Source organism: Megalops cyprinoides, chromosome 23, assembly GCF_013368585.1.
Source record: "Megalops cyprinoides isolate fMegCyp1 chromosome 23, fMegCyp1.pri, whole genome shotgun sequence".
NCBI lineage: Eukaryota > Metazoa > Chordata > Actinopteri > Elopiformes > Megalopidae > Megalops > Megalops cyprinoides.
In genome coordinates, this window is record NC_050605.1 from 9,044,723 (window position 1) to 9,071,421 (window position 26,699).

The 26,699-nt window shown below is 47.4% G+C and overlaps 1 protein-coding gene across 1 annotated transcript in view; it reads right to left on the minus strand.

The window, feature by feature from the left end:
• Positions 1–1,480: 1,480 nt before the first annotated feature.
• wash1 (WAS protein family homolog 1) overlaps positions 1,481–26,699 on the minus strand; it is a 35,495-nt gene continuing 10,276 nt past the window's right edge. The window contains 11 exon segments of the mRNA XM_036517922.1: positions 1,481–3,303; positions 3,763–3,831; positions 4,984–5,142; positions 6,382–6,517; positions 6,519–6,571; positions 6,720–6,927; positions 7,929–8,064; positions 9,282–9,418; positions 15,792–15,938; positions 17,556–17,667; positions 23,368–23,508. Coding sequence (XP_036373815.1) covers positions 3,155–3,303; positions 3,763–3,831; positions 4,984–5,142; positions 6,382–6,517; positions 6,519–6,571; positions 6,720–6,927; positions 7,929–8,064; positions 9,282–9,418; positions 15,792–15,938; positions 17,556–17,667; positions 23,368–23,508 — 1,447 coding nt within the window. The 3' untranslated portion in view covers positions 1,481–3,154.

A 26,699-nucleotide genomic window follows, 5' to 3' on the forward strand; every position in this document is an offset into this window, starting at 1 on the left:
TATGCTTCCAACTTTTTGGAAACAGCTTGGGGAAGGCCCTTTCCTGTTCCAGCATGACTGTGCCCCTGTGCACAAAGCAACGTCCGTAAAGATATGGCTTGACGAGTTTGGTGTGGAGGAACTCCAGTGGCCTGCACAGAGCCCTGACCTCAATCCCATTGAACACCATCGGGATGTATTAGAACGCCGATTGCAAGCCAGGCCTTCTCGTCCAACATCAGTGTCTGACCTTACAAATGTCCACATACTTTTGGCCATATAGTGTATTAACATGTTACTGACCTGGGGCCAGTGAGAAAACTGTTTATCTGAATTGAAACTGCAGACATATTAGAGTCTGCTGGCCTTTTACTTTCAGAGTCATAATTTCATACATTACACATGTACATACACTCAAGTGACCACTTTATTAGGTATACCTCTCTAATACTGGGTAGGGTCGCCCTTTGCACCCAAAACGGCCTGAAATCTTTGTGGCATGGATTCAACAAGGTGCTAGAAACATTCCTTAGATATTCTGCTCCATGCTGGCATGATAGCATCATATAGTTGCTGCAGATTTGTTGGCTGCACATTCATGCTGCGAATGTCCCTTTCCACCACATCCCAAAGGTGCTCTATTGGATTGAGATCTGATGACTGTGAAGGCCATTGGAGTACACTGCACGTTATCCTGCTGGAAGTAGCCATTAGAAGATTGGTAGACTGTGGTCGCAAAGGGATGCACATGGTCAGCTACAATACTCAGGTAGGCTGTGGCATTTAAACAATCCTCAATTGGTATTAAGGTGCCTAATGTGTGTCAAGAAAATGATCCCCACACCATTACACTACCACCTCCAGCCTGAACCATTGACACAAGGTAGGATGGATCCATGGATGCATGTTGTTTACGCCAAATTCTGACCCTACCATTTGCATGTCACAGTAGAAATCGAGTTTCGTCAGACAGGCGGTGTTTTTACAATCGTCTACCATCTAGTTTTGGTGAGCCTGTGCCCACTGTAGCCTCAGTTTCCTGTTCTTCGCTGACAGGAGTGGTACCCGGAGGGGTCTTCTGCTGCTGTAGCCCATCCACCTCAATGTTTGAAGTGTTGTATGTTCAGAAATACTTTTCTGCATAGCACTGTTGTAATGTGTGGTTATTTGGGTTACTGTCATCTTCCTGTCAGCTTGGACCAGTCTGGCCATTCTCCTCTTACCTCTGTCATTAACAAGGCGTTTTCGCCCACAGAACTGCCGCTCACTGGATATTTTTGTTTTTCGCACCATTTTCTATATACTCTGTTGTGTGTGAAAATCCCAGGAGATCAGCAGTTTCTGAGATACTCAAACCACCCTGTCTGGCACCAACAATCATCCCACAGTCACTTAAATAAGACTTCCTCCCCATTCGGATATTTGGTCTGAACAGCAACAGAACCTCTTGACTATGTCTTCGTGATTTTATGCATCGAGTTGCTGCCAGATGATTGGCTGATTAGATATTTGCATCAACGAGCAGGTGTACAGCTGTACCTAATAAAGTGGTCACTTATTGTACATACACTGCATATACATTTGGCATCATTAGGCCGATGGTACGTGATTTTCTGTGTGCAAATTGATCGTAATATTTCATTAAAATGTGTTTTCTGTGGTACTCTCATTAAAGAATTCAGTTAAATTATGAGTTACTTTGGTTTTAACAGAATTTTCAGTTCTAGTACCAAACAATGTAAATGATGAATGTTGACTAAATGCCTCCATTGTACAGAATTGTGAAGAATCCTTGAGTTTTGCCACATCACTAAAACCAAACCTTGTGCTCTACTGCACAATAAAAAAGCCACACCAGATTATGTTTTTTAATGTTCAACGTCATCACCTCATCAACTTCTATGCATTAGTTTTCAACACAAAAAATGGATTCCAGTTCATGGGAGGCATATTTTCCACACACATAAAGAAGCACCGTCTTGTCACAAGTATGCATGTGCGCGCACACACACACTCATACACACTCATACACACTCATACACACACACGCACGCACACACACTTACAGGGTGGGCAAGTAGAGAAAGTATCTCATAAACACTCATGATGCCCCATTCCTTGCTGTGATCATAACAGGTGTGAACTGCGGGAGGGATTCACTTTAACAACTCCCTCTGCTTCAGTGAGCGGCAGTCCACACAGCAGACCAGTTACACAGCGAGGAGCCCGGTGCCCAGTCTGCAGTTTGCTGTGTGAGGCGAAAAGGACCAGGTGCTAAAGCGAACGTATGCAGGTGACGCCATTGTGACTGTGACTAGCGTAGCCCGGTCCCCCGTCAGTGCCTATAATTACGCACAAATGAATCCAGAAATCTGGAACACAGGGGCTGTGAATGAGCTAACAAATCCCCTGTCAGCGTGCCGCTCCTTCCTGTGCCATCTGGTGGTGGGGCCAGTGCTGGTGGTTCATGTTTGCTTTGCGCTGTTCACAATCTCCACCTGTGGAGCGGCCCGCCTGTCCCACCAAATATGGAAAATGAGGAACAAGAAAAGTAAAAAAAAAAAAAAAAAAAAAGTAATTGAAAGGGGCTGCAGGATGGTTTCAACGCAGAAAGCAACTAAAAGCTGAATTGGGTGAAGTCCAAAAAGGCCGCGAAAGGTGGTTCTGTTAGCCTGTCATTACAAAGAAAAGACTGAATGAAGGGCACAGGAAAGTGGTGTCATATTAAAAAGTCATGATAAGACAAAATAGCTTAACATGCTAACTGTAGCAGAAGGGATGCTTCCAAAACTGGTTTTACTATGAGAGAGTTAGAGGAGAAAAATGAAAGAATTTGTCAGTGTTTAAAATGCCCAAGAATGTGTCTCAGCTCTCCGGTGCTGCATTCATTCAAGCAAACCACAGAAAGGAAATGTGCTAAAGCTAGCTCACACTGACATTACAACTAATGGTGAGAAACACAAAGGTCGAGTGTTGAACTCCCTGCTTACTTCACAGCTAATAACTGCTCAGACAGTATTTCTGGGGAAATACATATAAATGTATATATTTTTTCTGTTTGTCAACAGGCAAGCTTCTGCCAGTCCTTGAAATGAATCTCAGAATCAGGAAGCCTCGCCTGCTCCTGGCCAGGAATCCTTTCAGTTCTTTCGACAGGACCGCGGGTGCTTGGTGGTTACGCCTCCCAGTCCTCCTCGTCTTCCGCAGTCGGCTGCTGGGGGACGGGGAGGGGTGGGATGACGTCTGACATCCTGGCGAAGGCGCTGCCGGAGCCCGCCGGGGCGTCGGCCCCTTCTCCCCCCACCGGGCCCTTTCCGGAGATGCCTGCCGAGAGCACCACACAGAGCCGTCACTCACGGGGGCCGACATTACGCCCCCACGGAACCACACAACCACACAAACTGACCACAGCCTCACGTGCAGAGCCGTCAGCTCCTGAGGGAATGCTTTTCATTCAAGCTTTTACACGTTCACGTAAATGAACAGCAAATTAATCTATTCACTACTTTTAAACATACTCCACGAACAAACAAAAGAGTTTATGTCATCATCCTTAAGAGTACGGGTACTTCTTCATTTTATTTTCTTTCTTTCTCCATCAGAAATGATGGTGCGCACTGCACCGGTGCACTTTCTTGCTTTGAAGCAGGTCTTGCACACCTCCTCAGCCGCTTGCTGGAGGTCAGGTGACAGGGGAATGGGTGTAAAGTGGCACATGAGCGAGCAGGGCAACATAGCGCCCCTGCAGGTGTCTAAGGCGTGGTGTTTGCCCTGCGGGATTACCTTTCCGCCGCATGGCCAGCTTGTTGAAGAGGTCTGACATGAAGTCCCCTCCGCTGGCAGCCGCTCCCACTGCGGGACGAGGAGAGGAGAGAGGGGGGTCCGGGTGAGAACAGGGGGATACTGTGTGCAGGGTCTGCCCTGGTCACTAACCAGTCTAATGCCTTCACTCAAACACCTTACAGTCCCCCTCTATCAGGGCTTCAAGACTACTGAAGCTTCCACCATACGTCATCTGATGACCATGTGCATGTATGAATGTACTGGCGCGAAAACACAACAAAAACAAAACAAAGCCCTTTCAGAGTCCCTAATGAGGGCTTCAACATCTTCCCACAAACCCCCTGACACAAAGGGCATGCGTTTGGACCGTAAATGAGGACTGCTCTTGTAGCATCTCAGAACTTTCAAAAATGCATTTAGAAATCTCTTTAGAATTTTGCAGTGTAGTGTACGTGATTTGGGATAGCATTCACTCCGTAACTGGACTGCATAAAACTGAGATGGAAGTTTAATGACCCACACTCGCTGAAACACTCAGCTTGTTGTTCATAGAGAGCCGTTTTCAAAGGAATTTTTCAAATGCCAGCTTTGGGAGGGTTATTTGGTCCCTGCCATGACACTCATCCAATATTCAAATTAAATTTCTGGATGGTTGCATCCTACCCCTGTTTAGACTGACATACATGGATTTCCCTGCAAATGGAAATAGAGACAAGAGGCCAAAGTTTAATGAGGCCAGCATTTATGATCTTTAAAGGTTATGGAAGCCTAAATGAAGAGAGAGAGATTTTTCTACAGGGATGGGTCACGTCAATTACTTATAACATTTACAATTACTTTAGACTAGAAGTGATTAGAATTGAACTCAGAAGTAATTTAACTTTCAAAAGGGTTCATAAGCACATATTTCATACATAGGTGTCTCTTAAATGTCATGTGGATACTTCTGGACAGTCATTCAAAACAAGAAACCATTTTTTGCTGAAAATGTATATTTTATATCCATAAGAACATTATCACCTTGAGAGAGATTAGAGGCCCAGGACAGTTTATAGCAGAACCTGCCCCCACAGTAGCTGATCCTGAATCAGTATGCACCTTTCACACAATGGATCGTGTCAGTATAACCTCAGGAGAATCGTAGAATAAGCTGATCTTGGATGAACTGGAGGGGGGGGGGAGTTAACCGGGGAGATCCCCGCACACCAGAGTCTCTCTCACCCTGCTCCTGCTCCTTCTGCTTCTTCTTCTCCATCTTGCGCTCCTTGACGTTGCGCAGCTTGGCGTTGCCGATGCCGCCGGCCATGCGGATGGACTCCAGGAGGCTGGCCCTGCCGTCCGACGGCTGCACCACCTCGGAGGGCACCCCCTGCACTGCGCCTGCCCGAAGAGAGGTCGGAGGGGGTCACGAGCCGAAGGATGTCAGAAATCTGGAAGACTCGACACATTCGCAAGGCATCCTGGGTATTGTTTGTTGTGTCAGGAACACCAGGTGTACATCTCTGAAACATTAGGTGCCTTGGTATTACCAATTAATAGCAAGATGTATATTAGGAGTGTGAAAGAAGTTATTTTGAATACTCTAACATGAATACCACATGAAAGTGTTTGTTTTGGTGTTTTAACATACGGCACTGAAAGACCCTGAATTAATTTTTAGCTTTGTGTATGCAGCATTTAGGATCACAGTTTGGGATGGAATAACTGTAAACTGATAAAACTGTACTTGTTGCTCCAGTGATATGCATTTAGAGCGATACAATGATGTTCTTGCTTTGAGTAAGAGTGCTTAAAAACTGCAAATTAATGAAATAAATCCTCCAAGATGGGTTTTTGCAGGCGCTGTCTATGGCAAACACATGCTAAGCAGAGGCAGGGTGTGTCCAACCAAACAATATCTCTGCATGAATTCTTTTTCCACTGAACAGATGTGACCTTCAGCGGGACCTCGCTTTATAAGACCACCACACAGAGCTGCAGAGAAGACTGCCCCATCATAATCAGAGAGACTGCGACATCATTTCCATCAGTAATACTGCAGACCTTGGGGTCTTTACAGTCCCCACTCCTTACAGCACACTAGCAGGCGCCTCAAAATGTATGTCTTGTTACATCACACCTTCAGTTACAGACTTAAATGGAGTAGGGTCCTTTTGTTAAGGTACAACAGTGAATTCCCACTCAGGGTTTGAACCCAAAACCCTCTGGTCCTTGGCTAATTACTTCAGCCACTCCCCATGGGTTGTGCAGTGCTGTCATAGCCAAAGATGCTACTCCTCTCTTATTCCGGTTAAAAAATCCAGACGGCGGCTGCATTAAAATGAATGCAGTGTAAGTGCTGTCTGGCTGCGGGGGGGAAACATTTTTTGGCTGTGTTATCTGGGCCAGGAACAGGCAGGCTTACAGCAGAATGAGCCCTCTCACACAGCTCTGTGGCAGGTTCTCTCCACACTGCCCCCCCCCCCCCCCCCCCCACACACCCCCCGAATGATGACATTCGCCTAACTGTATGACACTGAAGATGAATGCAGACCACTGCTGTTGTATAACCGATACAGTTGTCAGTACATTGAAGCTGAGCTGAGGGTGTCTGCTGTGCTGACAGTAAGGCGCTCATACCAGCTGAAGACGCCTGGCTTCCCGGGTCGCTGCCTCCAGTGGGTGGGACAGGGGGAGGGGGCGGAGGAGGGGGAGGGGCTGGGGGAGCCCCAGGTGGGGCGGAGGAGTTCAAGTGGGGGGATTCGGGAGGGGGGGGGCGGAGGCGGGGGAGGTGGTGGCGGAGGCGGGGCTTCCGCTCTGAACTGTGAACCTGGAAAACAGACACACGCTCTTACAGCGCAAGACACAGCAAACACACAGCACAGCACATACATATCTATTGAATCAAAGGCTACTAGAAGCAGATTTATACAGCGTGAGGTCAGCGGTCAGGAACTCGAAGCGGTGCACCCCCGTACCGGGACCGTTGGACTCCTCGGGTTCACCCCCGAAGGAGGGCAGCTCGGGGATGGTGGCGCTGGCGGGGACGGAGGGCGCAAAGCCTGGGCCCAGGTCAGCGCTGTACATGAGGTCATCGGCAATGCCCGGAAGGTCGGGCAGGTAGGACGGCACGTCAATTTCGGGCACCTGGCCCAGGTCTGGCACATAGAAGTAGTTCTCTGCCGTCTGCATGAGTGGGGGAGCCGGAGAGAGAGAGGGAGAGAGAATGTGTGAGTGAGTGAGCAGGAGGCAGAGTGAGAAAGATGGAGTGAGAAAGCAAACAAGAGTGAGCGAGAGGGTGAGACAACAAATGTGAGTAAGAGGATGAATGTACGCCAGATCGAACAAGAGTGAGTGAATGAGAACGAGTGAGAGGGTGAATGTTTGTGAGAGAGAGAGAAAGTGAGTGAGGGAAAGGATGAATGTATGAGTGAATGAGAGTACGTCAGTGAGAGAAAGAAAAAGAAAGTACAGGGAGTAGCACAAGGTTCAGCAGCCGTAATGACATCACTATGTCACGCTGTCAGGTCATCTTAGGTGCTCACATTCAAATGCCAGCAGCACACATGCCAACAAGGTTACACAGAAGCCTTGAGTTACATCACAGAGAGTCAGGTAGTCTGGTGCCACTCAGCAAGTAAGTCTTTAGATAACACTTGAAAAACTATACATTGGGAAGAAAGCTAACAGAGGTATTTCCGAGTAACTTGCCGTTTCTGTATTCCATCCACAGTGAACTGTCAAGTTAGTTTTAGCTTACTGTTTTCACTTTGGCCATGAGAACAGATTGTATGTTGATTGAGGAGAATGAAACTGCATTCAGAATGACAACATTACCTATGTGTACCAGGGACTTCTGACAGAGGTACACAAACATACAATGAATACTGAAGACATTTGTGATGGGAGATGACTCAGACTGTAGTATTTATCAACAGTGACTGAAGAAATTTAAAACTGAAAATGACATCACTAAAATACTGTCATTCAGTGACATCATCGTACTCAATTACATTAGTCTACTGGGCAATGCAGGGGCTGTGGAGGTATGTCTAACCACCTGCAGCTTCAATCACGTTCTACCGTTTCCCTCTAGTCACCACTACATTTCTTGGGATCGCTGAGGTCAGTGACACTGCCGCAGGTTGACTGAGGGGGGCGCTGTTGTGCTCAGCCGTACTTCGCACCTGTCTCTCCAGCTGCTCTCTCTTTGTAATGGACAGGGGGGCGTCGAAGGGCTTCTCCTCCTTCTCCGTCTCCAGAGTGTTGTGCGTCTTGGTCACCGCGCCCGCCAGAGGATCCAGGAACACATACTTCTTATACCTGGGAGTGTGCAAGACCCCCCCCAATACACAGGCAGAGGACAAAAGAAGCAAACAAACCAAAAAACTGGTGTTAGTACATTACACTGTACGAGTACACATAGCATGACATCACTAGCATATTACATAGCCTATATTTGGCATGTTATTCATACCCACAGAAGATTACATAATTTATATGGTTATACAGTACTTCATCCAGTCGAACATTTATTGAAGCAGTTCAGGTTAAGTTAATTACTCCGTGGTCCGTCCTGAGATTCTAACCTGTAACCTCCTGGGTACAAGATTAGCTTCTGAGCCACTCCTCTACACTGCCACATTAAACCAAAAAAAAAAAAAAAATGTGCCCCGCCACTTGGTCAGGTGAAATACTGATACTAGTAAGGCTATCACAGCTGTGGTGATATATATTCACTGAGAAGAGGCCAGCTCTGTGCCAGACAGTGATTTATGGGTAATTTATAGGTAACACTGGCTTGTCCACCTCAGGCCCTGTAAGCCCTGGAGCGTTTCCACAGCTGCTCAGTGGGGTCTCAGTGATGGGCCTCCAAATGTGTGACCCCCCCCCCCCCCCCCCCCCCCCCCCAGCCCCTCCCCCTCCTTCAGGAGAAGTTCACTCTGACGGCTGAAGGCAGCCAGGCAGTGAGCCTGAGGGCTTCCGCCATGGTGGTTCTGTCAACGTGTCCGCTCTTTCATAAGCATGAAAGGGCAACGATGTGCATACTGAGGACGTCACAGGACTTATGTCATAGCCTGTTTCTTCCTTATATGTAATAGTCTGGATGCACTAATTCTGGATGATCTAATTCCATATCGTATGCATTTAAGCGTCCTGTTTAGTATGGCTTTTTCGCGCATGTGCAGAATGCCTCATTAAGAGAAGGCAGTCTCTACTGTGCACAGAGAGCTTGACTCCCGTCCAGTATGGCTTCCCAGCTCGCAGGCGTTCATCAGTTACTTTCATGAGGAGGGCAGATCTAGTACGCCTACTTCTGTGTACCTATGAGTTCTGCCTCAGGGTGTGTGAGGCAGAACTCACAGGTTTTCGGTGGTGTTGAACTAGTCTGCTTGCCTCTATGTTAGTGTACCTGTGCAAGATGTAGCAGCACATGTGAGGCAGAACTCACAGGTTTTCACCTGTGTTGTACTAGTCTGCCTACCTCTGTGTTAGTGTACTTGTGTTAGGTGCGGCAGCATGTTTGAGGCAGAACTCACAGGTTCTCGGTGGTGTTGAACAGCAGCAGGGAGCTCACAGAGCTGACGTTCCTGGGCAGACTCCCCAAACCTTCCTCCGCCTCGTCCTCCGCGCATTTCTTGGTGTTCACACACACCGGGAAATACATCAGCTTCTCCTAGAGGAGATAAGGAGGGAGTGAGAGACACAGACGGAGAGAGGGGAGAAAGAGAGGGACAGAGAGGGAGAGAAACGGGGAGAGACAAGCCGAGATGAGACAGAAAAAGAGAAACAGAGAGAGACCAAGGCGAGAAAAAGAGGGAGGAAGAGAGGGATACAGAGAGAGCGCAGAGGTGACAGATCACACAGAGGATTCCTGTTTATTCCGTGATGGACTGCATATTACTTGGCTGTGATTTCTTTGGTAGAGTACGATGACAACTGCCAGAATGAAATATGTGTATCCTCGCAGTAAGAAAGCAATTACTATGTTCTTAGAAGGTCCTTTTCGCTGTAGCTGCCAGTTGTTGAGCAACTCGGCAATTGGATTCTCAGTGTTAATTGTCATGATACAAGATACGGGGAACAGTTACAAAGCATTTTCCAAGTCTGTCAATCAACCAAATCAACCATTCAAATGACAAATCAACCAGCTAACCAATCTATCAATTCACTGCCAGCTTAAGAGCAGCAAGTCACAAAATTACATACAAAATAATAGAAATATCTTAGAAATAATAGAAAAACCTATCCATCCCCCTGCACACAACCACAGCCTCAATAAATCAAACAATCCAATTATGTTCAACCTCTTAATGAGTAGTACAATGAATAATGGACTTTTGCCAGCCAATCACAATGTTGATAAGAATATAATCCACAAATTAGAAGAGCTTTAGCCTCTTAGCTCTGGCTATAATAAACGTGGAACGTGAGATTCCCTCTCCAGATGTTCTAAGAACTGGATCTACAGAACAGAGTGGACAGGGGAGTGCCGAGCACTTTCAGAAGAGGGACATTACCCATCCACTGCAGACTAAAAGATCCAGAACCACTTCAAATAATACATTCAGACATCTGAAGTGCCTTCAGGTATTTTAAATGCAGTTTCAAGGTGTAAAATCAAAGCAGACCAAGATGGAATTACATCATAGATAACAGCGTCATCTGGCCGCCTTTCTACAGGCTGCATAATGACCAAAAGCCACAATAAATAACAGACTCAGTATGAAAAATGCAATGAATGAGTACAGGTGCAACATCAGCTCAAACTAGCTAAGTAACCTTTGTCTCCTGAGCACCGGGTAAGCAGTGGTGACGGCAAGGACGATTATACAAGCCAACAAACAAACAAGCAGACGACCCCCCTTAGCAGCTCAGCTGTTATTGCAGACACTGGGGACACGAAGACCTCGCCTCAAACTGACAGCTGTCATCGAAAACACAAAACGAAAGAGAGGGGCGAGCCCCTCACTCCAGCGTGAGATGTTACGGTAATGGAACCTTTCTGAACGCAAAACACACCTGCGGTCTACGCCAGAAAGAGCCCAGAATAGGAAAGCAGTCTGGGACAGATGCGTGTTCAGGTACATCAACAGACGCATCTCTAATCATATTAATCAACATGGCACCCGTTTCATATTTTATTTAGAGCTAAATTGTATGACCATAAATTTTGATTGATGATACATGGCATACAATGTATTTTTTTCAGTATAACTGCTGATGTGATATGGATTTAATGTATCATCATATATGAACCTTCACTCTGGATAATAATAATCAACAGGCTGACAGTAAATACAATCTTTCAACTGTACCTCTGCTCAAAGAAGACCACAGTTAGTCATGATTACTGTGCAGAATACTCCCAAAATCTGCTCATTTCTGAGCTACACCTGAACCTCTGCCGCCCTCTGAAAGCCTTCCTGTCAAACTCCTGATCACACATAAAACTTTTACTTTGCAGTAGTGAAAGAAGCATGTGGCCTCGGACGGAATGATTCAGCAGCACTTTTTAACGGCAGAAACAAGAGGGGTGGATTAATAAAATCTTTATACTGCTGAAAACTTACACCAGTGTCCACTGGGGCTTAAACCTCGGCCTGCCCTTTCGGGTTCTATCGATTCGGGCTCACTTAGAGGCCCTCAGATCAGGAGCTGGGGATCAGGAGTCAGTCCTGTGAACTTCTGGAACAAGCAGTTTTCCGTCCCTCTCGTAATCTCCCACCAAAAAGAGCAAGTAGGCACTCTTAAAATACTTAAGGGGGGGGGGGGGGGGGGGGCAGAAAGTACTGGAATGCAGAAGGGCACTGAGAAAGAGCTGGCTCTTGCCCTTACAAAGTTTGGGGTCATTTCTGTGCAAGTCTATTCTAAGTTCGGCAGGGTTAAGGGAAAGGGTTGAAAGTCTCCTGAATAATTAATCGCCCCGCTAATTGTGCTGGCGACACAGCAAACACAAGCAGAAACGTCATTTAGAGGACTCTTCGGTTATCCGGCCTGGTGACGTTTAATATTCATAATTTAGAATCCGGCTACAGATGAATTTGACATGAACAGAAATAGCTCTTAGAGTTAGCTTCTGTTGAGGCATAGGTGTGTCACAGAAAGGAGTACCTTTTGCCTGCTGCATGCTCAAAAAATTAAAAATGGTCAAATTATACCTGCAAGAAGCTATCACTTTTAAATTGCAGAGGCACCTCAACAGCAACGAGGCCAGCAGGTCTCTCTAAAAATTGCACGTAAAGCAATAACTGCCAAAGTTGCAATAAAAAAAGTCTATGTCTGTGCAGAAGGGAATTCTAACTTTTATGTAGCACAAAATAATACTCATTTGACTAGTGCATAAAAGCACTGCTATAATACAGCAGCAGGGCATATGTGGTTCTAATTACCTTTTAAAAGCCAAGGCCAAAGAAAAAACTACACATCTAGTGTATTCAGGGTAGAACTTGTCCCAGCATGCATTTTGCGGAATGCTTGCAAATAGCCTTAAAACCTCGCATCACTGCAGTCGACACACAATCTAATTCCTACTACCCGCCTCCACCACCCCCACTGCCACGTGTGGCAACGTTTGAGGCTCTCTTAATTGTACAGCGCTCCGCTTTCAAGCCTGTGTGTCCTTGCTCACTTTACGTTCAGTTGTCTCTGTTTTGAGTTCTGCGTCTGTATTTGCGCAAAACACTTGTGTATGTACTGTGTAATATTCAGTTGGCCTTGTCGAGGCCCGGACTGAGGGCTGAGGGCGTTCAGACAATAACGGGGTGTGGGCTGAATAACATACGTAGCAGAACTGCAGCCCCCGAGAGGCGTGATAATAGTCAGAACACTGGCAAGAGGGAGTTCAAACACTAGGTGTCCCACACACAAACTAATAGTGCCGTTCGGCAGGGTGTGGGGCAGCGTGGCCACCTGGAGCAGCCCTCTATCCAGGAAGGGACAGCCACTGCTGGGCACACGACCTACAGCTCGCTGCGCCCCTTTATACATCAGATACTTCAACTTGAATGGATACACTTATCTTCTATTGTGCTGGAAGTCGATCTGGATAAGAGTGTCCGGTAAATGAATGTAATGGAATGGAATGTAATGTAATGTAGATATCAATAAGCCCTGCTGTCTCAACCAAACGGCGTCTGACAGCTTCATTTTGCAGTGCGACCAACGGTGGTATTACATCAGTCTGCATGGGCAATGAATTACACGAATGGGGGGGGGGGGGGGGGGGGGGGGATTGCTCACAAATGTTTCAGCATCTGTCACTGACAGGAGGCAAACGGCTCCCTTTCTTACCAGACGAAACTGTTTATCCGTTCTCATCCCCCGATGGTGAGATAAAAAGGCAAGGGGGGTTGTGGGTACAACTGTGTGACATGAAGATCGGCGGCGGTGAGCTGCGGAACTGGCTGCGGAGAAGGTCCTAGTCGCAGTGGCAGGGGGTATGCTGGGAGATCCACGGGTGTGCGTAAGACAAGACACACGTGCGTGCGCACAGACACTCGCATGCTCCTCGCAGGTACCTGCGCTCCGTTTCCCTGGAAACCTCCGGTAGCTGCTCTGACGGGCCTCTCACACAGACACATCGCGACTGCATCTTGTGAGCGACGCCTCTGTTCGATCTAGCTGCAACGTACGACTGAAGTACACTCTTATGACTGACCGCTCCAGAAGACAAAACCACACGTCTAAGGAGCGGAAAAAAGGAAACATGTTCATCTTTGTTGCTCAATGCTGAGGACAAAGCGCACTGCGGTTAGACTGAAGAGAGGCCTACTGTGAAAACCTCTGAGCTGAACTGAACATGGGGTCATCCTCCACTAAAAACCACGTGAGCATCATCTCTTATTTCCTTGTGGTTTGCTTTAGACTGATATATTCTATTCCTAAACACTGACACCAGCTCAGCAACAAACTTTTACACTTTTACACAAAATCATTCATTAGAGGTGGCTAAGCTGATCTGCTCAAGCCTCTGGCTTTTGGGGACACCGAGCTCCAACAGTGAACTCCAAAAGTCTTCCGTCTGAGGCAAAGACTTCATGTACTTCATGCCGCAATACGTCACAGCAGCCAGCAGGTGGCGGTAGAGAACAGCGTCTGTCTCTGCTGCAGGGAGAGCGCGTGCCAGGGCTAAAGTTGCACACTTGACTGTGATGATTCCTGAAGTCTGAAAGCAGCAGGGTGGCGTGCCTCGGCTGGGGGGGGGGGGGGGGCTGTGCTTATGTAAAGGAGCGGCCCCCTCCTCCCGGTGCTGAACCCGGCCGCCGGGTTGGCGCTGACGTGGCGCGGGGACACCTGGGGCCCTGGTTAGGAGGGCTGTCAGCCTCGAAGGGGGGTCTCTTGGGGGCAACCTTTGCGGGACATGGGCAGGAGCACTCTCTCCACCAAAGCACCACCACCTCTCCTGCACCTCTGCTAAACTACCTCACTGAGTCCTGAACCCAACTTTACCCTTTTGAGCTTCAATGCACAGCAGATAAGGAACAGCCTGCCCCTGCACTAAACCACTGCAGCTTCTGCTGACTTGTATCTTAGTGGTCAGGCATTTGAACAAACATTCACACTTTATGAAGGCCTTCTTTCCTACAGAGAAAAACATACTTTCTTTGTCAGCTCTAAATAAACACTCAGTGGTACTTGCTATGATTTCATAACCACTTGTGAATGGATTTGAACCACTTCAATATGCATTTTCATACGCATTCTATATGGACTGTCACAGGGTGTACCATGCCTTCCTCCATGAGTGACCTTGCTATGATGTACCATATTCATTACGTCCTTCCCGGATGTCTGAATGCATTATTTGAAGAGGTTCTGAATCTTTGAGTCTGCAATACCGTCTCTGGGTTTCAAGTGTAGCTGCAGTTTGTTGGACACTGAAGGTGCACGGTAACCGCCCCATACAAAGATGGAGGGAGGCTCTGTGGTACTTTATCCTGTACTGAAACTGGACTAATTAAAGAAAGAAAATTCTGTCACTGTTACATTTTGCTGTTTCTAACACCAAACCAAAAAAGTCACTGCACAAAGCTCAGTGGGCTTTTTGGGCTGGCTCCTTCATGACGCAGTGGGAAAGGTCACCACACAGTTCTGGGTCATGGTGTTCAGTAGGAGCAAGGAAAACAGCCTGGCCCACACCAAACATTAAGCCCTGCTTTCCTTGAGGTTATGACTCTGCCTGGGAAATGTCCCACAAGTGGCTACAGCCAACATCCTTGTGCTTAGAGGGTAAACGCACACACACACACACACACACACACACACACACACACACACACACACAGCGATGCAGTAAAAGTAATAAAATATAAAAGCGCACCAGGAGGAGCAGTGAGACCACTGAGAAAGGGAAAAAAGAGACTGCTGTATGTCCTCAGTGCCTGGTGGAGTATTCATCTCCTCTGGCCCCCGGCTGCCTGGTGGAGTATTTATCTCCTCTGGCCCCCGGCACACAAAGAGGGCACAGAGGACATCACGACACACTATTAACACCTACAAATGTGCAGCCAACTTTTTACAACTTCCCCCATTAAAAATAAAAATGAAAAAAAACCAACTGCTCAACTAAAACACTGAGTGCTCTGCAAGGGTCACCGAGGCAGAAGTGACTGAGCTAACCTTTATGCAGATGTGATTACCAATATAAAAACAAATTAATCTTGTTTTTTAATTTTGACGTAAAATGTAGATGATGTATGCACATGTGACATGGTTGCCCTTCATAAAAATATTCTAGAGGACAGGCCAGTTAGCAATAGCATTTGGTAGAGTTGCAGCAGGATTCAACAGTGGTTTGGTCCGTTTGTTTTGGAAAGAAATTCATACATAGACAAATATAAATCGCGAAGTTGATTCCTAAGAAAAGAATTCAAGCATTTAAGATCAAACATGCCTTTGAATGCCATGCCAAACTTGCCATGCCAAACTTTTGACCGGTACTGTATGTCTAGAAGCCTTTATCATCACGTTAATGATTTAATGGATGGAAAAATCCTTTCCCATTCCTTTCCCCATTATGAACAGCTTGTGAGCCCGAACCCAGTTACCTGCAGTGCCTTGTCATCCAGGGGGCGGTGCTTGCCCTGCACCTTGTAGCGGGGGCGCTTTTGAGCGGCTGGGTCCGATGCGCCCATGAAGATGGAAGAGTAATCCTGCAGCTTCTCTGGCGCGGGGTACTTGGCACTGGAAAACACCTGTTGGGGAGAAGATGCAGAGATGCTAACCTAAGCCTAGCATAGCATACTTGGCTAGGAACAACTGGAACTAACAGTCAGGGGAGCTTGATGAGTTCTCAGACGAGCGGACATTGATACTTTCATGGAATATATTCTGTCTGAAGTCCGACCTTTCATCTTTTAAATTAATTTCCAACATTAACACAGACCAATAATTTTCATTTAATTATGGCATGCCGTTTCCCCTTTTTTCATTAATTGCATTCATAAGTAAACATGACAAAGGGCATAGGACCACGAGTTTAACAATTTGCTTAAGAAACGAAGACTGAAAATGATCCAGAAAAGAATACAGTTTTCTTGTGTGGGGTCCTGCTGGCCTGAAAATGATGATAATGATGATGATGATGATGATGACCGGTATTTATCATTTTCTTAAGTATCATATTTGTGGTGATAAAACTGTGAGGCAAGGTGACAACAATGTAGCTGTAGATGGGAGAAAAAAAAATCAAGGATATTTTTGTAAATTTAAATCCTCATCAGACCAGTCTTTGCTCTGCGGAACACTGCTTTCTCCTTTGTGCCTGCAGTAATAACTTCATCAAAATAGGATCCCTTTGACTCTCCAAACAAAGGGATAACAGAGAGTCAACACTGTCAGGCTCCGGGAGATGATAAACAAACAGCATCCTTGTGAGGAAAAGAGATACACAGGAAGACGACAGGTATTCAAAACCCATTGTAAGAACAACAATTCCATAACAGCATGTCACCCAGAGAGGTGACAACACCGTCTAGCAGAGGGTTGGAGAGAGAAAAGCCTGTGAGAGAGGGAAAGAGGAAGAGAGGGAGACAGGCAGAGAGACAGAGAAAGAGAGAGAAAGGGAGAAAACCAGGGAGAAGGAGAGAGAAGGAGAGGAAGACAGAGAAGGAGAGAGGGACGGAGAGAGAGAGGAAGAGAGCCAGAGAGAGGGAGAGAGAGAGAAAGGATAAGGGGGAGAGGAAGAGGGAGAAAGAGAGAAAGACAGGGAGAGGGAGGGAGAAGGAGAGGAAGACAGAGAAGGAGAGAGGGACAGAGAGAGAGAGGAAGAGAGCCGGAGAGAGAGAGAAAGGGGGGGGGGGAGAGACAAAGGATAAGGGGGAGAGGAAGAGTGAGAGAGAGAGAGAGAGAAAGACAGGGAGAGGGAGGGAGAAGGAGGGGGAGAGAGAAAGAGAGGAAGAAATGGAAAGGACGAAGGGGAGAGGAAGGAGGAGACAAGGAGAAAGACAGGGGAAGAGGTAAAGAGACAGAGCGGGAGAGAGAGGAAGTGGGAGTGGGAGAGAAAGAGAGACAGAGAGAGGGGGAGGGAGAAAGGGAGTGAGGGAGCCACTGTGCATCTGTGGACAGCGGGCCGCTGTCGTGTGATGGGCGCTGAGGCGGCTTCTTTGATTCCATTTTGGCTTCAGACGCTGGCAGCTTGAGAGACAGATCGCAGACGGCGCAGTGTAGTGGGACACGGGCCCATCAGGGGCGTAATGAGCTGTGGCTGCCTCTGTGTGTGTGTGTGTGTGTGTGTGTGTGTTGCTAACAGATACCAGCGCCCAGCCAGGAGCCAGCGAGCGCGGTTTGGGACAGTGGCACGGGTGCCTCACCTTGGTGGCCTTCTTGCTACCCTTGATCTTGTGGACGCGGGCCTGGGCCAGCTGGATGCGGTCGTTGACGGCCTGCAGGTGGGCGCGGTTTTTCTCCACACTTTGGGACACCCTGCGGGGAGAGCTCAGGGTTAGGCCGCATCACAGAGCACCTCCTCTCCTTCTACCTGCAGACACTGGGACAACACTGATTACACCAATGTGGTGACAAATGAGCAGTACCATGACTAAATTTCACTCCATACCACATTAACACCACCTCGCATACTATAACCATGAGAACTACCCTGCAGATGCAATAGGGATCAGTAAGGGAGCTGTTAACACTAAATCTCTTATGCACTCAGCGTTTATACACAAGCACAACCAGCACTAGCACATGTGAATAAACCCGCTAACACTGGGGAGGACTGGACAGAAGCTTAGGAGTAGCTGTGCACCACAGGGTGCCACAGACAACTATCATTTTGAAATAATAATTATATAGTACTAATATATAATTGTATAACAACATATACTTGCTGAAGAAAAAAGACTTGGAAGACCCCTGTGGCTACATTTTATTCCCTGCCCTGAACATGGGGCACTGAATTGAAACTGAAAACCAACTCAAAAAAAAAAACATCATTATTGCCACTCGCACACATGACTCCTTGACGACACCTCGTCTGCCCCGGTGACAGGCGGGGGCCGGGATCGCTCAGCGGTGAGGCGAGGAGCCCACACCCTGACAGCCGAGGTTAAAATCAACACCCCGTCCTGCGGCGGGACAGCGAGCGTCTGGGAGAAGGAGGCAGAGCCATCATGTGTTTAACTTGGCAGAACGACACGGTCCTGTGATCGCCGAGGAGCGGATTTCGGCAGCGGGACTCCGAGGGATTTGGCCCGCTGCTCCCCCCCCGCGACATGAGAGGACAATCCCATTATATTACATTACATTATTCAGAGCGACTTACATAGGTTACAGTTTTTACATGGTACCCATTTATACACCTGGATATTTACTCAGGCAATTCTGGGTTAAGTACCTTGCCCAAGGGTACAGCAGCAGTGCCCCAGCAGGGAATCGAACTGGCAACCTTTCGGTTACAAGTCCTGCTCCTTATTGTGCTACACATCTGCCCCTATCTATTTGGTGATCTGTGTCTTCCTTTGAATGATCTGTGGCAATTAATAGCATAAAGTCTGACAACCAATCAAATCTGGCAGACTGACTGACCCGATTGGGGGGCTGCAGAGGGTATGGGTCTCAGTCATGCCTTTCTTGCGTTCCAGCTCAGTGAGGAGTCACTGCAGACGCAGTGGGGGCTCCCAACACTTAACTCCACTTAACGGCTATAAAATATGCAGGGACTGCTCACAGAACATGCACTGTAATCCCTCTTAATTAAGCTTCTGCCATTTATTCCGGGCATCTCTGGTGGTGGCCCCCTTGTCTGCACCTCACAGATTAGGCCAGCTCCTTTCTCAGAAACGCCATTAATGACAGATGGGAGGTTGGCCACCGGGTCCAAAATAAAGCCCTCCACCGTCTCACTGGCTTTTTGCCATGTTTGCGATTTACGGACTCCAGGCAGAATGTGCCATTCGGGGCGTCTGAAGGGTCCCGTGTCCAATCCCACAGGTCTGTCTAGCAGGCCGGGCAGGCGGGAGGCACGCCGAATCCGCCAGCGCGTGCGACTAGCCACCTTTCCGGGGAGATCGCAATGGGAACGTTACGGGCAGAGTGCGGCATGCGAGCCGTGAAGGCATCAGCGTAGGTGAGAGGGATGCAGGACAGAGTGCCTTCAGTGCCGACGCCAGAGAAAAGGAGCCCATGGTGGCATGGCAAGAATGAGACCAGCGGGAGGCAAAAAACCGCATGCCCGACACCAACGTTTTCTCAGAGATGCTCCCGCTCTCCCAACATCTCTCTCCTGTCGTCTCTGCCTCTTGACCTCTCATTATCTTGTTAAATGCAAAGCAATGGCACCATATGCTTGGGTATACAGCTGAACTAATCTGAAACTGGACTGACCACCGGTCCTGTAGACATTTCACGATAAAGGCATACCCTTCAAGCCCCCCTTTTCTCTCTCTTTCCCTATCTCTCTCTCTCTCTCTCTCTCTCTCTCTCCCCCCGTTATTCTGCCGCTGTCTTGGGGGCAGGCAAAGATGCCTGTGATGGCTCTCGCCATCGCCATGGAAACCGGCCGTGTGGCTTTTAAAGCCCCGGTATTGCAGCCGGGGATTACCTTCTCCGCCCGTCCCTCCCTGCATCCCTTCTGTCACACGCCTATTTATCATTGTGAAATAATAACAGGGCGCAGTTAACGGTCCCCCATCTGCAGAGGAAAGATGCGTCGCTTTTCGAGCTCGCCCGTGGGTTGTGACGGCGGGGGTACGCTTGTGGCCCTGACCTGCTCGTGTCTCCTTCTGGAGCGGAGGGCAGACGTAGGTCATACGGAGACCTTTCCTGGGTTTAGCTCTCCTGGGAGCTCATTAGCGGGACGCGGGCTGGCTGGGAACGCTTAGCCGGCTGAAGGAGACGTGGACTGCGGAAGAGGCTCCGGCAGTCGTCCCGGGGTCATGGCGCTGACACTCTTTATTCTTGGCACCGGCGGAGACGATGACTGGTTCCTATGAGCAGGAACAGCACAGACAGCATGGCTGGCGAATGGTATCGGACTCGGGACTGGGAAAGACACTGGACTGAGTTGCTGTGGAAATTCCAACAGGCCTACCAGTCGTAAAATGTACAGCGGCCATGGCTGGAGTGGAAACTTTGCTGCTGAATCTTTATCCTTCAACACAAGTGGCAGCGCAAAAAGAAAAGAAACAGCATCATGAAATCAGGAAGGTCTAATCTTAAAGAGGAATGCTCCTCTTTACTCATAAACTGCATTTTTGTGGATGCAAGGGGTACCGCTGGACAGCAAGCGGAGTGGCGTGGGGCCCTCCGAGAAGTTTCGCTTCATAGCGCTTGCAAAGAAGCGTGTCTTGAATGAAGCGTTTACTTGGGCGTCCTGCACAGCGACGGGGGGGTGGGGGGGGGAGCGACACATCAAGTGAAGTCATCAATCATAGTGTTATCGGCCACACGATTACTCCCCCTCTGTCTAAGCGCTACTAGATGATAAAACACTCCCACTGGTTGGGCTCTGTCCTTTATTTCGCATGTGGGTTGAAAATGTGAATACAGGGCAGCGCATCTGCCTGGGCGCTGACGCTAACTAGCCCAATGACACCCGTCCCTTCGGCCTGCAGTGAGCAGCTCCTGTTGGAGGTGTGGGTTAACCCCTTGGGGGGCAGGGGATATTTCACGGATCTGTGGGCTTCTCCACGTGGCTCAACAAAGACCACTCTGACCGCCACGTTCCTTCATCACCCCTGTATGCCGTCCTGAAAGCTCCATTTATGTCAAAAGCTTTTTATTCATCCTCTTACATGTACGTTGTTTATAAATAGCATTTTCTTCCATCACTTGATATCTGGGGAAAAAGCAACATGGACAAAAACCAGGACTGCATTTATGATAGCAATGCCGGATGGAAGAAAAGCATCAAGCTTCCTTTTTCCCATAATTTACTCTCTTGATATATAAAAGGTAAGGTAAAAACAGGTAAAGGTAAAGGTAAAAACAAGACTGCTACTAAAATCTTACTTTGTACATTTATCTGCTGTGTGTTAATGTGGCAGCCTATTTCTGGAGCATAACAAGAACCCAGGCTGACCACCGTAGACAATCTTGATCTTCTTCTGAAAGTATTAGTATCCCAGCAAGTAACTGCCTTTTTTTTTTTTTTTTTACTAACATCAATAGCCTGTAGCAGCAGAACTGCCTGAAAGCAATTAGCGTAATACTGCGTCAATATGTCATCTATATATGCTTTGAATTCTGAACCGAGTCTGTTTCAAGGGCCCATTGTAAGGGAGAACGTCTTACAAGATCAAAAGAAGCAAAGGCAAGCGTCTTACGTAACCTGGGACTATCACCGTGCAAACCGTCTTATGCTATGACACCACTATGGGAAAGAAAAATGAAAAAAGGCAGCCTTTTTCTCACTCCAATTCCTCTCTCTGCCTGTCCCTGCTGCACTGGCTCTGAGCGGCTCAAGTGTTTCAGCAGCATTTGAAGTTGCAGGGAAGAAGGCTCCAATTTGCCGAGCGATTGAAGAGGTGGAGATCACAGCCCGGTTGGTGTTTGATGTTTCTTGAAGCCCCTACCCCCCCCCCCCCCCCCCCCCCCCCCCCCCCCCCCTTCCAGCTTCCACAGAGGGGTCACGCCGCTGCTGCATCTGGTCTCCTCTAAAGTGCATTTCCGAGTCGTCTCGCCTCCGACCAACCACTCCGCCAAACCCGGGCCATCCCCTGCAGGCCCAAAAGCCTTCCCTTCCACCCACAATACCCCCACTTGGCCTTGCTGTGAAAGGCCCCATGACTTGCCTATCACTAGAGTAGGCCAGGTTTCAGAGAAACCTTTAGGCTTTGTCGTACATAATGGGGCTTGCAGATGTAACAGCACTCTGAGAAGGCTTGTGTCCGAGAGGGTGGGGGAGGGGGGCTTTTGATTGCATGGCTGGGAGATACATTGGTGTGGCGGTGAAGTCATGGAAGCGTCACAGCATGACTAGCTAGAACTAGTGAGCCACTTCGTGCCTGAGGCACGCACCATCAAGAAAAACTCCCTTGTACACCCTCACTGCACACAGCAGCCTCCCTCTCCCTGGAGCTGCAGGGCGAGTGTGTGTATGTGTGCGTGTGTATATGTGTGTGGGTGTGATACTGCACCTGGGTATAGGAATTAACATTATTCACCCTTTGATGATTGGGCTCCCGGGTCTGGGAGACGTACTAGAGCGCAGCCTCCGTTTGAGTCTCCGGTTTCCAAAGCAGCTGTCCTGTGCTTCCGCACTTACAGCTGCGCTGGGAGCCGGACACAGCCTGTGAGCGCAGAACAAGGCTGGCTGCTTTGCAGGCTGTGCTCTCCCCAGCGCCCGTACCTCTGGCCTCGTTCTGGTGGACGAGCTCCAGGGACGTGTCCTGGCCAGGCAGAGCTCAGGAAAACTTCTGCCAGTTATTTTCTCCTTTTCCCTGTGATCTGTTTACGCCGGCTGCAGGGAGGGGTCAATACCAGCTCCACTCCTCCCCCCCCCCCACACGGCCAGCGAGCCGGAGGGGCTGATCGATGTCGCAATTTAAAATCCATCTGGGCCCAAATAAGTTTCCTGAGAGTTGGCCAACGCTTCGCAAAATCCATATTTCCTGGGCAGAAGCCGTCCGTTAAAAATATAACCTCAATTATTGCTAATTTCGCAATGAAAGATCAATTAACTGCTCGTTAAGTAGGTGATGAATACTTTGGTCCATCTGCAGAAATCTTTACATAAAGCAGTGCATGGTTTCTCCGCTTAAAGCCATTTATTCAGAAAAGAAAAGCCCGCTTGTTTGTTCCCCTCCAGGAAAGGCAATACTGCTTAGTATTATTCGATTTGCAGTGTTTTACGATGAAATATGCCCATTTTAAGCAGAGAGCACAAAGCTCCCACCATTATGGTGCATTTGCTGATCAAACATTTATATTGTCTGTAAACATTAACTTTCAATGCTGGAGGTGGGTCACACTGCGGAGAACATTACCTGCCTTGTACCCACGACTGAGAGAGTTTGGGTGTGTGCTCAGGTGCATGTGGAGGTGTGTGTATGCGGGTGGCCTGGTGTGTGCATGTGGTGGTGGTGGTAGTGGGGGGGGGGGTATTTGTACTCGGGGCGTTGTTTGTGTGTGTGTGTGTGTGTGGGCGTGTGTGAGTTCAGTGTAGGGCTGGTTCTCTACCTGCTGAAGATGTCAGTGGAGATTTTCTCCAGGTACTGCAGGGCATCGGCAATCTGATGGATGGCCTCCTCACGCCGCAGGTCGGGCTGGATGAGGGGCACGGAGTACACCTGCCCCTCCAGGTAGTGCTTCTGGGTCATCCTGCAGGAGGTCACACACAGGACGCCCAATGTCTACAGTTCCAAAACCACCAAACCAACCAACCACCCACAAACTATTAAAACTATTAGGATATAAACCCCACCTCCTAGAACTGTACTCTGAACTTATCTGTAACCAACCTTTCAGTTATCCATCACACTGTAATACACTTCTAATTGCAAGTGAAATTCATTTTAGGTTTTCTAGAAACACACACACACAAATACACACTGCAGGTTTTTAATCACATCAAATCTAGCCTGTGTTTTAAAACTGCATCTTGCCCTACATCCGAGGATAAGTTAAAATCGCTATTGTCAATGCAAAGTGTCAGAAGGGGCCATCTCTCCAAAAAGAGACACCATGGCCCTGCATGAACGCAATCCTCCGACTCACACTCCCATGCTGCACCACAGGGGAGCCAATGCTGACTGACGGATTTGGCATATTTCTCACCAATGACAACTGAAGAAATTACAGATGCGTGGTGACCAAAATGGTACCAATTATTTTTACATTTGACAGGGGAAATTCTCTTTTTATGCAACATGTTTAGGTGGCGTACTGAATTTCAGTTATTTTTATTGGACTGCAAACACAAGCTCTACAGTAATGACAACACCTTCTATGCAAAATAAAAAAACCCTTAAAAAATATTTAAAATATTTTGACGCTTTCCTCAATGAAAAGGAGTAAAGGAGGGTGTGGGGGGCGCTACCTTACGATTAGGACCACCTTATATTTGAGCCATTTTGGCATATGATTTATTAACAATGGATAGACGCACCAAGCACACACAAAGTCAGTGACTCTTCTGAGGCTGATTTAGAGATTTTATTGATTTTTTTTAGATTTACAGCTTGACGGATCCAACCAAACCCTTTCCCCAGGGGGTTATTCTTCTCCTTGCACCACTCAAGGTGCTTTTTGTGGAAGAGAAATAAAGAGAGGAGTCCCTGTTAGAAGAATCACAGTGTGCAGTATTGAGTTTTCATCATCCAGAGATATTACTATGCACCTCAGGAATACTGAAGAGATGTTCAGCCATCTGACAGTACTGTATAATACAGTGTTTTTGAAAGTGGAGAAACTGCACTAAAAGCAAAAGCAGGAGTAAGGAGAGCAGGAGAATAGTTATTGTGTCTTACGCGCTGAACCTGCGCTAGAGACGCATGCTGTAAGTAAATCAGGGTTTCGCCAAACACGGAGACCAGCTACTCGCTAGATCAATAGATAAACGGCAATGTGTGCTTTTCTCTGGTCTGCAAACAGGAAAGTGGACTCCCGTTGGCTGGAGATGGTAAACACCTGATTGCAAGTCTAATTTCCTCTTCTTCCTTTGATGATCACAGTGTGAATTTCAATGCTCAGGCTTATTTAACCAGAGAATCACTTCATTTGCAACACAAACCAAGGCTGGATCGGGTCAGAGCGCGAGATGGGACTGAAACAGAATATAGCGGCAATTTTATTTCATTGCTGCTCGAATGTTTATGGCTCCCTTTCATACATGAAGGGAAAACACCAATTAGAGACAAAGCAGTATTTACCCATGCAAAGGAGCACTTCTCTGCCAGTAACCTCACAGATCTGCTCTGTCATTGGCAGAATGGGAATATTCATCAACTATAAACACGGAAAGGCTTACAATCGTTCAAATCAGATTTACCTGTGTCTGTATTTATTTCAACACTTTATATTCTATATTTAACACCACGCAGAAGCATTCTATTGGATGTTTCATCTATTGTTCAAATCTGTCACGTACAGAATGAATTACACTGTTTCAGGTAAAGTAAAAAATGTTCTTTCATCACATGTACACAATATTAACAAAAATATCAAAATATGACTGAAAATGCACTAACAAAAAAGCTTTTTGCATTTTTCTTTTTCTGCAAAAAGGAAAAAGGACCCTTGACAACTAAAATCTGTTCCTTGTAAGCTGCCTCAGACACAAATATAATAGGCAAAGAAGCTTCAATCTGGTTTATTAGAAGTAAGTTTGAATACTGGGGGGCAGGGCATTGCTGTTGTACCAATGAGCAAGGCACTCCACCTGAAGGACTTCATTAAGCTGAGTAAAAGGGTAGTATTAGGTAAGATCTAAGATACTCAAGTGATGTTTTATAAAGATGTCTGATAAAGATGTCTCCTATGCAACTAATGTCTTGCAGTTGAGACAGGAAGGGGCTTCTATCAGTGCTGTACCAGTGAGAGCACGCTCCTGATGCAGTTTTATAGTCTTCCACATGAAAAGCCAAAATGGATTCCGAAATACTCAGACGACTTTCTGCTCACAACTGACCCATTCTTAACAGGTGCCACCTCCCGTGTCAGAGATGGCAGTCTTCCCAGAAGGCTGCGGAAGGGGCAATGTTGAATTTAAGGTCACTTGTCTGAGTTGATCACAAGGTGGTAGATCAAACTTTGATATTAAAGCAAGTAAGTGGCAGAATCTGTCGTATGTGTCTGGAAAATGGTTGGGGTATCGGCAGAAGCCAAAGGGCACTGTAATTCCAGGTGGTTAACACACAACAGTGTTGCACCAAAAATGATTCAGAACACTCACGCTTGCCACAGCTGACAAATGCTGGCTTTCTGAAGAGTTAACAGAGACCTTTCCCCCAACCAAACTGAACATTAAATCAATGCACAGTCACTTCCGTTGCCAAGGCAACCGCATGCTTGGTGTGCTTTCAATCTTTGGGAACTGACTGACTTTTGGGCTCCAGCTGAGTCAGAATTGTACCCCCTGGTGAAGGAGCCTAATTTTGTCACCGAAAAAAGTGGAGTCTGCTGCAGTTCACATGACTAATATGCCACAGTGGAAGCAAGGCTGAACAGGAAGCAGGAAGGGAAACAAAAAAAACAACTAATTGAGCCTCCATTCAATCAAACTACAATGTATTTTTTAGTGACAAATGGAAATATCTTTCATTCATCAATATCAGTCAATCTTGAAAAAATATGCATGAAACAAGTACTACTAACACCATCTTAATGTTGTTATTCAAGTTAAGGACAAGGTGCACTGCAGCTAGATTGAACAGAGAGGCCTTAATATCGGACAGATGCTCAACCTGCTATTTCTGTTTCGGAGGGGAGTTATTCTGCAGGAAGTCACTCTTGCAGTGCCCCGCACCTTCCTTCCCTACGATTTCCACAGCCAGTGAAATGTAGCTAATTGC